Source organism: Tricharina praecox (genome assembly GCF_024521635.1).
Source record: "Tricharina praecox strain CBS 144465 chromosome Unknown BZA05scaffold_12, whole genome shotgun sequence".
Lineage (NCBI taxonomy): Eukaryota > Fungi > Ascomycota > Pezizomycetes > Pezizales > Pyronemataceae > Tricharina > Tricharina praecox.
The window spans coordinates 584,837-601,136 of NW_026250414.1; the positions used below are offsets into that span (position 1 = coordinate 584,837).

The 16,300-nt window shown below is 55.6% G+C and overlaps 3 protein-coding genes and 1 non-coding gene across 4 annotated transcripts; 1 reads left to right on the forward strand and 3 right to left on the reverse strand.

The window, feature by feature from the left end:
* Nucleotides 1–1,796: 1,796 nt before the first annotated feature.
* BZA05DRAFT_47327 (fungal-specific transcription factor domain-containing protein) lies at nt 1,797–4,540 on the reverse strand. The gene is made up of 4 exons (XM_051488059.1): nt 4,080–4,540; nt 3,884–3,984; nt 3,580–3,813; nt 1,797–3,521 (listed from the first exon to the last, which is right to left on the reverse strand). Exons 1-4 carry the CDS (start codon nt 4,158–4,160, stop codon nt 2,012–2,014), a joined length of 1,926 nt encoding a protein of 641 aa, XP_051339443.1. The 5' UTR covers nt 4,161–4,540; the 3' UTR covers nt 1,797–2,011.
* Nucleotides 4,541–8,352: 3,812 nt separating this feature from the next.
* On the forward strand, nt 8,353–11,395 carry BZA05DRAFT_445098 (fungal-specific transcription factor domain-containing protein; the record flags this gene model as incomplete). The annotated part of the gene is made up of 7 exons (XM_051486970.1): nt 8,353–8,499; nt 8,701–9,205; nt 9,267–9,544; nt 9,608–9,753; nt 9,812–10,141; nt 10,196–10,207; nt 10,264–11,395. The coding sequence occupies 7 exons, from the start codon at nt 8,353–8,355 to the stop codon at nt 11,393–11,395; spliced, it is 2,550 nt and encodes an 849-aa protein (XP_051339444.1).
* A 1,750-nt stretch (nt 11,396–13,145) lies between these two features.
* Nucleotides 13,146–13,258, reverse strand: BZA05DRAFT_t180. Its single transcript has one exon. It is a non-coding gene; the product is annotated as a tRNA-Leu (tRNA).
* On the reverse strand, nt 13,184–15,310 carry BZA05DRAFT_373696 (GPI transamidase component PIG-T). Its single transcript, XM_051481735.1, has 2 exons — nt 15,054–15,310; nt 13,184–14,983 (listed from the first exon to the last, which is right to left on the reverse strand). Exons 1-2 carry the CDS (start codon nt 15,227–15,229, stop codon nt 13,366–13,368), a joined length of 1,794 nt encoding a protein of 597 aa, XP_051339445.1. The 5' UTR covers nt 15,230–15,310; the 3' UTR covers nt 13,184–13,365.
* Nucleotides 15,311–16,300: the final 990 nt, after the last annotated feature.

Below are 16,300 nucleotides of genomic sequence, written 5' to 3' on the forward strand. Positions count from 1 at the left end.
ATGCTTCTTATACCGTATGTTAGTTGTGTGTGGCCCGTGGGGGAGGGGGGAAGGGAGAGACGATGTATGGATACTACTATCGTAACCACTCCGGTGAGCGTGAGATTCTGTGATTGTGACGGGGGGATCGTCGGTGTGGTAGTCGTTTGTTATTGACTGTTATTGACTGACTGGAGGATAATCATAATGGCCATGGTCATGTCGATGGTGCGGGCCGTGGTGGACTTTTGTATACCTACATACCTATATCCTATGATCATGGGATCCGATATTCTCAATACTTAGGACCGATTGTGTGCGTGGTGACTGAGGCAGTGAGATGATGTGAAGTGAAGTGAAGTGAAGTGACTGTGAAACCAATTGAAGTGAAGTAAAGTGAAGTGAAGCCACAATGACTACCATATGGTGAAGAACCTCATGGTCGAGGGTACATACGTCTCTATGAAGAAGACCAAGAAGTCAGAACACGGCGGTTTGCTTCATGAACGACGCCCATAGTTCGGTATGTACTTGGTAACCAACCTTCAATCCCCAGATTCCGCACAACCGCACAACCGCACAACCGCACAACCGCACAACCGCACAACCGCACAACCGCACAACCGCACAATCTTCCATTCAAAAAATCCATACCAGAAGCCAATTCCTTCCTACTTCACCAAACAGAAAAGGCAAGCAAAAAACAAAAAACAAAAAACGGAAGCCTCCGTCCGCAGAAAAAACTCCCCCCCTCCCCCGGTCCCCCGGCCCTCCCAAAACCTTCCCTAAGCGTACCGATAGAAAGCGACATTCCCAAAATTCGCGGCAGCCACATGGCCGAACATAACAAACTGGCGTTTTTTCTTCTGGCTTCGGTTTTGTTTTTCTGGTTACCGGATGTTTTTGCTGGTTCACGGTTTTTTTTCTGTTTTTTTTTCTGTTTTTTTTCTGGTTTTCTTTGCTTTCTTTGATTTCTTTGATCTGGAGGGATGACGGCGGTGACGGACGGCGAAAAAAAAGGCGTAGCGGTTTACTGACTGACTTTTCTATTTCTATTTCTTCTTTTTGTTCTTTGAAGCGGGAGTGGGAGCGGGCGAATGGCGTAGTAATCACCTGGTATAAGACCTACCGGTATGCGTTTTCCTTACTTAGATATGATACTTCAGATAGTTCATTTGCCTGGGGAGTTGGTTCGTTGGCGGTTCTCGTTGCGTTGCATTTTTTGTACTTCTTGTGCTTCTTATGCTTCTTATATGATATCGTATGCTACTCGTGTGTGGCCCGTGGGGGGGAGGGGGGACGATGTATACATACTACTTTTATACCTATGGGAACGGCGCGCGTGAGCGTGATATTTTGTGATTGTGATGCGGGAGGTGGATCATCGGTTTGGTGCATAGTTAATTTGGCGTTTGAACTTTGGGGGAGAGACTGGAGAGACTGGAGAGACTGGAGGCTGGAGAGACTTGCTGGCTGGCTGGCTGGCTGGATTTCATGCTGTTGCTGTTGCTGTTGCGGTTGCTGTTGCATTTGTTTTGTTGACTGTTATTGATTGATTGACTGACTGACTAATTGAATGACTGGCTGGCTGATTGAATGACTGAATGATTGAATGACTGAATGATTGAATGACTGGGGGATGATAATTATGGCGATGGTGAAGGTGAGGGGGTGCGATGAACTTTTATATACCTAAGTACTTATGATAATGGGATCCAATATTCTTCATACCTATTGTGTTGCGTGGTGACCGGGGCAGGCTACCGTATGGTGAAGAACATGGTCGAGGGTACATACTTCTTTGTGGAGAAGACCGAAAAGACCGAGAAGTTATAACACGACGTTTGCTACCTACATGAACGACGCCTACCGATATCATAGCCAAGCACCTAGATAACCAACCTTAAATCCGCACAATCGTACATCCAAAAAGCCATAGATAACCAAACATAAAAGCAAAAAGAGAAGGAAACAAAAAACGGAAGCCTCCGCAGCAAAAACTCCTCCCCCCTCCCAATGTTCCCTAAGCTCCCTAAGCGTACCGATAGAAAGCGACATTCCCAAAATCCGCGGTGGCCACATGTCCGCCCATCACAAACGCCTGTCCCTGTTGTCCGTGGCCCTGTTGCCCCTGCCCGTGTCCCAGTCCGTGTCCCTGCCCGTGTCCCTGGCCCTGCCCGTGTCCCTGCCCGTGTTCAAGCCACTCAAACCTCCTCCTCTTCCTCGTTTCCACCTCACACCTTCTCCTCAGCCTATCGATTACAAACCCCGCCTCGCCAGCAAACTTATCCCTCAGCGCCTCCGCATCAGGCCACCTAACAATCATCCCGGTAAGCACGTCGGAAATCCCCTCGACGGCATCAATCGCGCGTTCCAGCTCCCCCTCCGGCAGCGACTCGGGTAGCAGCGTGTCCTCGGCGCGGTACAGCGCGTGCAGCAGGTTCGAGCCGACGAAGTACGTGCGCAGCGCGTCGTGGTACGTGTACACGAACCCGCTGGAGGGCGAGTCCGAGAGGATCGCGCGGAAGAAGGCGGAGTACGCGCTGCTGTGCGCGTAGATCTGCGCCATGGATCTGGGCGACGAGGAGGGGATCCGCGGAGACGGCGCGGCGATGTAGATGTTTAGGTAGTGCCACTCCAGCAACAGCCAGTCGCGCGTGGATTGGGACATGGTGGGCGGGATTTGGTCCCGCCAGGATTGGAGCGCCGAGGTGTGGTGCGATATGTATTCCGAGGGGTTGGGGAGCGGAGAGGACCCAGAGAGGTGCAGAGCTTGGTACCAGTCTGATTGGAGCATGCGGAGCTTAAAGAGGTGCGTGGCCGCCGCCATTGGCGTCAGCGTGTTGCGGAGGGGCGCATCCGAGACGCGCGGGAGACTGACGAGGACCGAGTCGTCGGAGAAGGTGAAGGGGCGTTGGAGGACCATCGAAATTGAGCGATCGAGGGTGTAGACGCAGTAGAAGACGCGGCGCCGTAGATCCATCTCCGTGGGCCTGCGCTTCGAGACCTTTAGGGGCTCCTGGTGGAGGCCAATGTCGATCATGATGCGCGAGGCCACGCCGATCAGGTACCAGCCGTTAAAGTGGCTGGGCTCCAGCATCGCGTATTGGACGAGGAGGAGGGTGGCTTGAACGCCCTTCAGTTCGGAGGGTGTGATGACCGTGTCGGTGTGCTCGAGCGCAGCCTTGACGAAGCAGGCGGCGTTGTGCGCGGCGGGGGAGTCCTGCGACTTGGAGAGCGACATTGTTCCCACGGCCAGCACCATGTAAACGCAGAACACGTCGAACGGCGAGGCCGCGGATTCGTCACGGTAGACGGATTCCACGGCGCCGAAGAAGCTGGACTCGTTGAGACATGGCAGAGTGGTGAAGATCTTATCGAAGTAGTGCTGTACGAGACGCGTGGCGGTATGGCGGGGAGGGAGACGGGCTCGGGGTTTGGAGTTCAGGATGCTCGAGACGGACGAGGCCCGCAAGGCGATACGGCCGAAAGAGATGTCGTTGGCGAATCCGTAGAAATCGCGAGTTACCGCATTGATGGCCCTATAGTTCCCCGTCAGCATGATGGCAACCACAACGCGCGCACAACGGGCATCCGGACATATATCCCAGATCCGCAACCAAGTCCTCGATCTCATTATCATCCTCCAACTTCCTCCTCCTCGTGGCACGGGGACTACTGAGGGGATCCGCCGCGGCGGCAGCCGTCAGGACAGGTGTCGAGTTCCCATTCGCCATATCCAGCTCATCGAGCTGAACCGAGCCGCAGCAGGAATCGAGGGCGGACAAGCGCTTCTCGAGCTTTTCGAGCTTTGATTCGAGGGAAGCGACATAGCTGTGTCGCTTCACCGTCAGCTCCGGACCTCCGCGAATGAATGCATGATGGGGGGGGGGGGAGGGGCTACCTGCGCTCCTTCCCGCGCGCAAACTGGTCGCTGCCTCCGGTGCACTCGTGGGCTTTGCCGGCCCGTTCGCACGCTGTGCACGCAGGAAGTTTACCGTCGCACTGGGAGGCCGAAGTCGTCAGCGCGTGCGCAGGGGACGGCGACAATGCGCGGGCGGAGGGGCCGAGATGGAGTTGGAGATGGAGATGGCGCGTACCTTCACTTTTGCGCTGCGGCAGCGAGAGCACGCGCTCACGGGGCGGCTGACTCGGAGGAGCGGGGCGCTGGTGTCGACCATCGGAGGGGGCGAAATGGGATATCGTATCGTATCGATGGACAAACGTGGGTGGGGGGCGAATTCGTCTCGTCTCGTGTCCGGACTCCGTCGTCAGTTGAATACGAATACTAGTACCGGTAGGCGACTGCGGCAGGTACCGTGTGCGAGAGGTTCCGGTATTGTGCACATGAGCTGGGGCTTTCGTTCGATCGGAGAACCGCGTCGTTGTGCCGTCTGCGATGGAGGTTCGTTGGAGGACGATGAGGGGGGAGGTGGAACCGTAACTGGCTGCGTATGTAATCTGCCTAGGTACCTGGTGCTCAATCTCGCCGTGCATCCCCACAATTGCTTGCATGCTCATTAGGTACGCTGCTAGTTGGCCCGGCTGGTTAATGAAATGCACATCCTAGAGCAGATGGATAGATGGAGTACCTACAGAGTTAGACCATGTCCTACATTCCCAACACACAGCATACCCACCAGATAAGTTGCCGAGATATCATCCGCCCCGCCGCTCCTTCGTTCCTTCCTTCGTTCCTTCCCCTTCGAACCGCAGGAGGATCGCGATGGGGTCGGGAGGACAATGAACCGGGAAGGAGGAATTAATAAGCGAGGCTGGAACGGAGTGACAGCTGGGAAGCCAACAAGTGCAGTTAACGTGAGCGGGTGGGTGGGTCTGCAAACGCCGATATCTGGTATGTACTCAAGTAAGTAGCATACTTGGATACTTGAATAGATATAGGACGGTCGGAATACCGGTATGCCTTGAAGAAAGCCGGACAATCTCGGTCAAGCGACATGTGTATATGCACGCATGCACGACGGCTCACTCGCCGCGGCAAGTCACCGTCACCCTTCAGAGCACTGTGAAACGTTGCTGGCTGGCTGCATGCAAATCCTCTGCCGGCCGACGGCCGCATCTCATGCCTTCATCGATCCCCTGCCTTGTCCGGACAGTGATGCGAGATATCTGGAATAAAATAGTAGGTAGTCGGCACTTCTTCTTCTTCCTCTCCGAGCAAGACGGTATGCACATACTACATACGGCCTTGAACCTAGCTACTCGTACACAAGTACGTAGGACGGAAGCCGCGCCGCACCGTATGTATGTAGGACGGAGACCTCTATCCAGTCTCCGCCCCTGTAGGATGTCACCCCGTACTTAGGTACCAGTACACACAGCCGTTATGGGGAAGGGGGAGCCTTCGCGGGATCCCAATTCGCGAATCATCCGCTGTGGGGAGCAATCTGTTCTGTCTATCTAGAGTATTTACATAACTAATAGAGTGCCTATGGTATAGTTGGTGGCATAGTAGTTGGTGGTATATGACATGACCACGGTATCTGGTATCCGAGGTACCGGTTCGGATCCGTCGAGACAATACCCGTTGAGGGTAGTTTAATTATCCAGTAGTAAAGCATCGAGGGTAATTGGTTAACGGTTAACCAAGTAGTCAACCGAATAAGCAAATGTAGTATGTAGACATGTACCTAGCAGCGCCGACGCCGACGCCGACAGCCACCGCATCTCTCGCGAGTCGCAGCCGGGGCCAGTGAGCTACATATCCCGTCCAGTGACTACAAATGTCGCGCATCAGAAACGCGGAAGTGTCTCCGCATTAGGCATTTCGCCCTTACCCCGCAAATGCCTCCATGTAACGGGGGTGGTCTCTGGAGGGAGCGCCGGTTCCAAATCCAAACACAACAGCCGCGGCAGGGTCAAGGCTCAAGGCTCGAGCGGTTCAGCTCGTTGAACGGACACCAGTGTATGTATGTAGCTACTGCAGGCCGTTCCGCTTCCGAAGCCTCAAAGCCGTTTTTTTTGCCGGCGGCCGCGGCGTAAGTCTAAGGTGCTCATGTAAGTGCACAACGGATGCAACGGCATGTCTACCGTGCGTTTGCATCAGAGTTATGTAAGTACATAGAAGTACCTACCTGGACGCACCGACTCCCGAGGGACGAATTTCCCACGGTGGTGATCACTTCTTCTCCTGGGGAACTGGAGACCCGACGGGCACAGTACAGTACATGAGTCGGTATGCATAAGTACCCAACACATCCACCGTGCAGCCTGCTTGCCGCGGACTACTGGTTTGTCCCCACTGCCCATGACTGCGTTTCATGGATAGTATCGCCAGAGCCCTACTAGTAGAGTGGAGCGGAGCACCCATATCATACTCTACAGCAGTAGGAACAGGAGTGGAGTAGGTAGAGTAGTAGGTAAGTTGAAGACCTTCGCTCAGCCGGGACATCAGTTGCATGCTGGCCTCATCGTTCCCGCATCTCCATCCTACGTCCGTCGGGGGCTGACCTCGATCCCATTTCCAGCCGTACTGCACACTGCACACTCCTGCAGACCGTGGCAAACGATATCTAGCGTGCCATGTCAACGTCCTGTACCTACAAAGCACTCTACATCCATACGAAAGGTTGTGTAACCCCGCTGGAAGGCCTACTCTGCTACACTCCAGTAGTAGTTAGTAGCAGGCACTCGTGCGTCCCCCGAAATGCGCCTAGGCGACTTCGACGGATGCCGAGCGAAACCAGTCATCATGAGCAGCTCCCGAATGCGGAAAAACAAGACCTCGTTCGTATTGGCACTGCTAGTACACACTTGGGCATGTGCATCGTGATTGTACGAGCGAAGCCGGCGGACGCTAGTTATCGTGCTATGGTGATGATGATGGAGCACGGCAAGCAGTTGACTTGACTTGGCCGGGAAGTCGTGCCAGAAGACCCACCGGCCAGTACTTGGCCGAGTATGTTTGTATGCAAGCTGTCGAGTGGTGCTGAGAGAAGGCGAGCTGGGAACTCGGAGCGGCGGAGACTGCCGGCGCTTGTTCTCGCCACGCTCTGTCTCACCGTATCGAACTTTGGGCTCTCTCTCCCCCCGTCCACATCCACATCCACTCACCTCTGTCCGCATCTCGTGTATCATCGCCGTTCTTCAGCTTGCACTCATCCGCTCATCTCCCACGCCGGCTACTCACATCGCGCCGGCCACCGCATACGGTACGTGCTGGACGGCGTCCACTGACACCCACCCACTCACAGTCCACTGCCCTCTCTCCGTCCTTCCCATCGTACCTGCACTTTCGCTCCATCCCAGCGCTATCCGACGGACGCCGTTGGTGACAGCTATCCAAGTTCCACCCTCGATTCCTGCACGTCGAGGTGAACGGCCTTAAAGGCTTAGCATCTGCCCGCTGACCACGCCGCTTTACATCAGGCTTTGGCTGTTTCCGCTCACCGACCACTCACGGCCATCGTCGGGAGTCTCTCTGTACACACGACTCCTCCAGTTACCTCAGGCACTCCCGCACCCCTCCTTTCCTCCCGCTCCGCCCACAGCATCAGCACAAGAATTGCGGTGTTTCCCGCCCCCCCTCCTCCTCCGCTGCGGACATCGAACCCTTTGCCTGCGCAACCTGACAATCCGAATTGAACTCTCGGCGCAGCTTGTGCTACCCACCGTCCATCTACCCACAACAACACGCACACACACACCACTCACTCACCCACTCACACCACTCGTAACTCGCAACTCGCACACTCATCGCATTCACACCCACACACACACACACACCCACAAAAGGCCCAGTCTTACGGAAACGTGCAAAGAAATCAACAGACACAAGGGGGGGAGGGGGAAGGGCCCGAGAAACCTGGGTTGCTGGAGATCGGGAAAACTGCCTGGCCGTCGACGGCATATCGAACGTGACGATTGGCTTTTGGTTGTTATTGTTATTCGGCCGCACTTGACACCGAGGACGTCGAGACTCTCTTGCACATCAAACGCGATATCTCCTTTTTCTCTCACGCATCTAGATTCGACATACAATACCTACCACCATACCAGCTAGCGGCTTCTGTCCTTTCCCCCCCACCCACCCCCCAGTCGACTTGACTCGATCGACCGACCTGTAATGAGGCAAGCTGCTGCATCGCCCTTACCTCGTCGTCTGCCTTTATATTCCACGTTTTCGTAGTTCGATATATTCTCAAGCAACTCGACCACCTGATCCTCCCCCGTTCGTTCGTCCGTCCGTCCGTCTGTGCGAACCGCTCCACTGCTAGCCCGCCTAGGGACGACACGTAGGGCTACGGAATTGGAACCTTACATACAGCAGCCGGCTCTTGCGCGCGTGCACAGAATAACGACCCGATCTCTTCTTTTTTCTTCTTTTCTTTCCCTTGGTACATCACGATATCCATGAATTCTCAATGGGGATCACGAAAAACACCGCAGCTCAACACCCTGGAGGAGAAGGAGGAGAAAATGGTGGTGGCGGTGGTGGTGGTGGATATGGAGGAGGTGGAGGTGGAAGAGAGGGAGGTGGAGGAGGAGGGCTCCAGAATGGTCGGAATCAGAGGAGTCCAAGCGAGCCCGGTGATGGCGATAGCGGGACATCGGGAGCTCCACGGTTATACCACACATTGACCGCTTGTACACGGTGCAGGAGTGTAAGGAGAGCCCCCTTCGCAGTTCGCGTAATTATTGGCTTGCAGCAGCAGCATCGGGATGGATCGATCACTGACGCTAGAGATGCGCGTGGTGTAGAGGAAAACGCGTTGCGATGCGGGGTTGCCGAAATGTGGCCCGTGCGAGCGCAGCGGTACTCACTGCGAGTTTTTCGATTCGACGAAGCAGAAGACGATCCCGCGCACCTACGTCGTCCACTTGCAGAATAAAGTGCGCGCCCTCGAAGAGGAAATTGCGAGGCGCGAGGCCGCCCTGGCGGAATCGGATGTCCCGAATAATGAGGAACTCGTCCGCGGAATTGGCGCTGTCAAGTTTGATGGCTACGATCACTACAAGGAGCCGCGGTATGTCGGCTCGTCCAGTGGCGTTACCGTAACTAGGTTGGTCTTGGAGTCCGCGAAGAAGGACCTGGAGCCTGGCGAGTTCAGGGACATGACCTATCACCATCGGAAGAATGCTATGCACTACGCATCGCCGGAACCGAACCCTGGGCCTTCGAGGTCCACTACCACCACCACGCCGGATGCGAAACTGCCGCCGCGGCAACTGGGCGAGACTTTAGTGTCGTTCTTCTGCAAGAAAGGTTTGACGAGCTGGCTTTAATCGAGTGTGTTGATGCGTTTTGCTAACATGGGCATTTCAAGCTCTTTATATGCTGCCGGTTCTGCACGAACCAACGTTCATGAAGGAGGTTGCCGACGTATACGAAGGATCTCAGGACCCGTTCAAGAACTTCAAATTGAAGATGGTCCTTGCGATCAGTCTGCAGAAGTACCATAGCAAATATGCGGTGGCTGCCGATGGCTATTTCTTGTCCGGGCTGCAACATTTAGAGCAGATATTGGAGCCGATGGATCATTCGACTCTGCAGTGCCTGCTGGTCATGGTGCAGTACGCCCTTGTCAAGCCGACGCGGATAGCTGTGAGTATTACTCGTCTCGGAAGAAAACAAGGTTGTCATCACGGCTGATAAGCGCGGGAGTAGGCATATCATATCGTCGGTCTCTGTGTCCGGTTATGCATTCAGCTGGGCTACCACCAGGAGAGGACCATAATGCTGAGCGAACAGCCACTAGATCCGATCACGAAGGATATGCGGAGGAGACTTTTCTGGACTCTGGCATCCATGGAGTAGGTGCTCCCTTTCTTCCGTCTTCCGGGGGTCTATCACTCACCAACGACCTGGCAGGTACGGTTTGTCCCATGTGCTCGGTCGACCTTCGGCATTCGCGACATCGGATGCCTACGTCGACGTCAAGTTCTACGAGCCAGTGGACGACGCGTTCATAACTACGGGCGGTATCTTACCGGCACCCCCTTCCGCGAAGAAGTTGATTTCTATGCACTTCTTTAGGATGAGAAGGCTTCAGGCGGAGATCCGCCGAACGCTGTACCAGAATCCGACCGAGACGCCAAAAACGGATCAAGACCCGTGGTTTCTGCAGATGTACGACAAGTGTGTCAAGTGGAAGGCATCGTGTCCACATGATGATGAGGGAAGCGGGCTGAGTGAGACTTGGTGAGTCTGGAGTGACCTACTGTTACTGTTGATGTTGTGCTGATGTGCTTTTAGGTTTCATCACAGGTAAAAAATTGCCGTGGTATCGTTGCCGAATACTTGCTAATCCTTCCGGGGGGCAGATACTACAATATTCTGATCTTCATGTATCGACCCAGTCCCCAGATCCCGCAGCCATCACTCGAGGCAACCATGATGTGCTACGATTGCGCTGTCGAGAACGTGCATCTGGAGAAAACCATGTTTGAGCGTCAGTCGGTGGATCTCACCTGGGTATTTCTTCATCAAGTCTACATGGTCACCTTGACGATCATCTGGACCCTGTACAACCCCGAAATTCGTAGGATGCATCCGAAGCACGAGGTCGAAGGGCACATTCGTTGCCAGATCGAGCTCATCCTAGCGTTGGCCGAACTCTGGCCCGGTGCCGAGGCCGCCGCCGATCTGTTTGCGAGACTGGCAGGAGCCGCCCTCAGGAACTATGAGACGGACCTCCGAAGGTCACCTACATCGACCCACGACTCGGTTTCGACGACCACGCCTCCGAGTCGAAGGTGTAGGGATCAATACTCGCCGCAGAGCAGCCACGAACGGGCCAGTCCCTATTCGTGCTCGGATAACGGCCGCTCATCGACCGATACTCCGTCGCCGCATCCGGTACCGGTAATAGCTGCTTTCGGCGCTGTATACGACAGCAACGTCCTCGATGCACCACGAAGCAGCGCGTTCCGGCTTTCGGCATCACCATCTAGGGCACCCACGTCTCCGCCGCCCAGAGCGTCCATGTCGCCCCCCGCAATTCCCGCGCCGGTACCATCACGAATGCCCCTGCCACCCACCACCACCGCCCCCGCCCCGCCATCATACCGCGATTTCCAGGGCATGATCTTCGACCCCAACTACCTGACCACATTCGCACCCTCAAATCCCCAGCAGAACCAGGGCATCCCCGACTGGCTCCAGGCTTGGGATCCGCACGTACCCGTACCCAGCAATGGGGGGACCACCGCACCGCCACCCGTGGGCTTCGGGCCTCCAATAACTGCATCGCCGCCACCGCCGCCACCACTGTCACAACCACAGCAGGACCTCAACTATATGGGACAAACACCGACACAGGTCCTGAACCAGCAGGCGCAGCATGATGAGCTGATGCGCATCCTGGAGAATGAGGCCCTGCAGTTCGACTTTGAGGATAGCAGCGCGCAGCAGCAGCAACAGCGCCCGTGGGGTTTTGGTGATGGGTTCTTTTAGGTGGGATGTTGGGGATGGTTGGTGTGGCGTTCTGGATGGATGGATGTATGTTCTGGGTGGATCGAAGGACGGGCGGAGGTTTTCTTTGCTGTTTTGTAATAGTGCTCCGTAGTCTCTTTGCGTAGGATGGGATGGGATGGGATCGGGGCGTTGCGTAGGATGGGATGGCGACGGAAAAGTGTAAATCCATAGCCGTGTCGGTACCGTGTGTTCTGCTGTATCTCGATCTCATCACTGGTTTGACGGCTTGTCGTGGTTCCGGCGTATCTGCGTAGCCGAATCGTTCGTTCTAGCTCTGGCCTGTATACTATTACTTCTGGTGTCGGGGTTCTCTGGCTTCTTATATATCCCATATCCCCCCCCACTGATCCCGAAACACCGGTACCGGTACCGCCGGGCATACGTAACCCCTCCACCCTAGTGTGTATACTACGGAATGGCCGAGAAATGCAATGCACGCACGCCCCACTCCCCACTCCCCGCACCGCACGCCCCGCGCCGCACGCTCCATGCCGTACGCAGCACGCAGCACACAGCATGCGCGGTTCGGTTCGGGGTCGCCGAGATCCGAGGGGTGATGGGTTGTAACTTATAACTTGTAACTTCCCTGTCTTACACGTATGTACATATGTGGCACGCACGCGGCGATAGGTATCGTGCGACCATCTATATCTAGTATTTACCGTGGATGTATAGTGAAGGAGGGGGCTCACCGGATCCGTCTAGGCGGTAACTTGTAACCAAGTACCGGTTTGTATCCAAACTCCGGAGTGGATTCATGTATAGAGTACTTTTATGTACAATGCACATAGGAACATGTAAATGGGATGCAGAATGTGAAATGCGGAATGTCTGGGTTCGGGATGGCCGACGGGATGTCCGGGATGGCCGACGGGATGGCCGACGGGATGGCCGATGGGATGGCAGATGCATCGTTGCGTACCGTCACGCATGTGCTGCTGCTGCTGCTGCTGTTGCAATGCTGGGATTTCTTGGGCTGCTTTGGGATTTTGCTTTTGTCTGCGCTTGTGTCCGTGTATGTCCTTATATTTTCTTATGTATAAGGTATGAAGTATGTACCAGTTATGTACACATGTAACCAAGACAAGCACAAGCACTCCCCAGTCTCGAGTCTCGCCATCCGCCCATGATCCATCCGCCCCCGTCGATCTACCCATCTACCGGCACAAATAACGACACACTGGCTGTTTAACTGACGTTGGGGGCTCTAACTTTCGGTGTGCGCTGTCTGGTTAGAGGTGGTGAGCTGCTGGGGCAGGGTCGCAGGGGTGAATTTGACAGCGGCACATACCGTGCTGCTTCCATACAACGGTACTCTAGTGGCATAGCTCTGCGGAAGACTCGGTGAGACCGATTGGTTCATGTCTCACGTCGGTGTACATAGGCCGGGATAGTACCGAAGCTTCTACCTATTGCGTGCTCGATAAATACTCTATGTGTACAAGGTGTGGGCAGCGTGAATGGGACTCGCATGTGAATGGCAGTCGTGACTCGTGAGGAATACCTACCTACCGGTATCTATGGCTAAATAGGCGCTGGAATTACTACTGACTGACCAGGGATAAAAAACTTCGAGTGAGTTGGAGTTGGTGGAGGCCTTGGAATAGCGGACAGCCAGAACTTGAGACTCCAGCCTTCCTTTCCCCCTTCTACACGTACTTGAGTCAAATGAACGAGTCTCACACTTCCCATCTCCCCCATCAATGAAGCAGGAACAAAAATAGTATGTTGACAAGAGGGGGATTCGAACCCCCGCCTCTTGCGAGACCAGAATTCGCTACCAGTTTGCTGGTAGAAGACTGAACTTGAGTCTGGCGCCTTAGACCGCTCGGCCATCTTGCCTTGTGTACTCTCCTCTGCGTCGCCCACCTGTACAACACCCAGCTACACTATGCAACAGCGCTCTATAACGTACAAACAACTAAAACATGGTATAGTATCTATCACTTCTACTCCGTCTTCCTCTTCGCCCCCCTCTCCTTCAACCTCTTCACCACCGCCAGTATCTTCCCTCTAACCGTCATGAGCCTCGCGCCCCTCCTTGGCATAGCGTCGGCGGCCACAAACCTGCGCACGAGCAGATTAAAGATACTCCCGAAAGCGAGGGCGATGACGGTGGAGCTGAGTATGATGACGTTGTAGGGCATGCTAAAGTCCGGGGTGGGCAGGCTGAGCAGCAGGCTCGTCGTGCGGATCGCGAACCCCGTGCGCGGGATCGTGATCACCGCCGCGGCTACGTCGAAGCCGCGGTTCGCGTCTGGTGGGTACTCCGTGTACCGTAGCACGGATTTGTCGAAATCGTAGGACAGTGTCAAAGTGCTGTTGGGTGGTAGGGTGAGCGCCGCTTCGAGGTGCGCTCCTCGTGCTCGGTCCAGCACCGGCCGGTAGAAGAGGGAGCGGAGGGGGTCGAGGGGGGAGGGCGGCGAGAGCGTCGTGCGTAAAGTGTGTAGGTACGGCTTCATGAACCACGGGAGCGACTCGAGGTAGATGAACTCCACGGAGTCGGTGGGCGAGGGGTTGCGGAGGACGGCCTGGACGCCGCCGCGCTCTTGGCCGTGGCCGGTGAAGGAGCGGGAGGCGTAGAGGGGTGGGGGCGAGATGTCTTGTGGCAGGGGCGGCGATTGCAGTGGGAGGATGATGTCGAAGTCTTTGCCGTTTGGGAGCACGAAGCACCGCGTTCCGTCTTGCCGCTTGACTTCGTACGAGTCCTGGGAGACGAAGATGGGGCGGCCGGCGGGGACGACGGCGCACACGTGGGCGGCCGGCTCCTCGGAGCCTGAGCGCGCGAGGGGACACACGCCTCGGATGGGTCTGCCGAAGATCTCGGCGAGGCTCCACGGGAGATCGGCGAGATCCGCTTGCGGGAAGCACGCGTCGCCGACTCCGTAGAACTTTGTGGCGTCGCAGTTGAGCTGTTCGATGGAACGCGGCTTCGGCACCGGGGAGTCCCGCCGTTGCAACGAGCGCTCAACATCGAGCACCATATCCACCGTCTGCTCCACCTGCAGCCTGCACCGGTCGCCATCGCACACGGGCTTGATCACCACTGACATGCTCTGCCACTGGGCGTCGAACAGCTTGTGGCCGTCCAGCAGGCTCGAAATACCCGCACGGCCCTTACACGGCAGCAGCTTCAAGAACGGTGTAAGATTCTCCGTGCACACGGGTTCCCTAGGCAAGCTCCCATGTAGCAAATGCAGCCTCTCCATCTCCCGTTCGGAGTGATGTCCCTCCGGCTGAAAACTCATGACAGGCCTGATCGTCCTGGTCCCATCGATGAAGTTAAGCGACGCGCAGAACAGACCCGAGAGCGCGTTAGTGAGTGTAGTCCAGCGCTTATCCGCGCCCGCATCGTCGTCGGCCTCGACCCACGCCCAGAGCTCGACCCCCGTGCCTCCCGCCTTGCCGATCGGCGTGCCCCACCGCTCCGCGTCCCACCGCCCGAGACTGAATTTTAGGTGCAGCTCGCGCGCGTGGCTTTGCGAGAGGATCTGTGCGAGCGACCGCGGAAAGACGCTGTGGTGGTTGTTGAATGTGCCGTTCATGACGAAGCGGAACGATGCGAGGCTAGAAATCTCCCCCGCGCATTAGCACGACACACACGACATCCCCGCGTAGCAATTCAGCTCAGACGTACACCGAGTTCCCCGGGAGTGTCTTGAGGAGCAAGTTTTCGTCATATTCGTAGTGATCATCGTCGTCGACGACGGCGGAGGAGGAGGAGCTGCCAACGGCGGAGGAGGAGCTGCCAACGGCGGCGGAAATGAGCGACGTGGCGAGAACGACTGCAATCAGCCGGCGGAGCAGTCTCATCGTGAGTGGGCGCCGAGAACGTTGTTCAGGAACATGAAATGGTCGGCGTGGGAATGCGTGGTGTGTCGCTGTGCGAATTGGGTTACGTGTGAGCTCCTCGACGAAAGGAGACGTTGAGCATTGGCGAGCTTGGAGGCGAGGGAGCACGTGAGGCGGAACTTGCCGTCGCGAGTGCTGAAGTGTGAGTCGAATGTAAAATACAACACGAGGGCCTCTCAACCACCAATACATCCTATGTAAACCTCTGGGTTTCCATTACTCCTCAAAACAATTCTCTGATGAGGTGTGGTCGGGTACGGAACAATGAACATGATATTCTCACGTGCCTCTCTTACCATCTCAGTCTCTCAACGCTACACTTTCCAAGCCAAACTCCAGTCCAATACTGCGTGAGCTCCCAGGCTCCATTACCACTCCAAATAACAACCCCATCTTTCGCAAATGAAGCATCATACTTACTACGCTACCGTATATGTAAATGTGTGATCCTCTGTGATACTCAGTGATGCTTTTGTGGCGCGCATGTGGTCGTGCCCGAGCTAGTGTGGCGTCGTCACGGCCGATACCGTAGGTTCGATACTCTACTCTACTCCGAAGTAAGCCGCAGAGCGTAGGGCACACCGGTAGAGGATAATATCCCCGTGTATCCCCTGACCACAAAGTACTTCGAGCAAAAAATACCTACTGTTCTACCGGTAGGCGGTTGCATTGATTTAGGCACCCCGCCCACGCCTGGGGGCACCTTCTCTATTGTGCGTGGTCCGCGCAGGCTGTTACACCGGATCGTCACAAGCCTCTGTAACATCGGCTGTAGTTGCGAAATCGTCAATGAGTTGTGGTCTCTGCTCGGACAGATAGATTGAGCGGGGCCCATCGCTATGGTATTTCTACCTACCGACTCTATCTCTGTAAGGCGTCTTGATCCCCGCTACCTAGATACCGATCGATAGACGAGTGAGCGTGTGGATACTGCTGGGATATAACTATACCTGGAGTTTCGTCTGGAGACAACACTATACGGTACAAGGGATTCTTGAGCGTACGGTAACTCGCCACCATAGACCACACCCT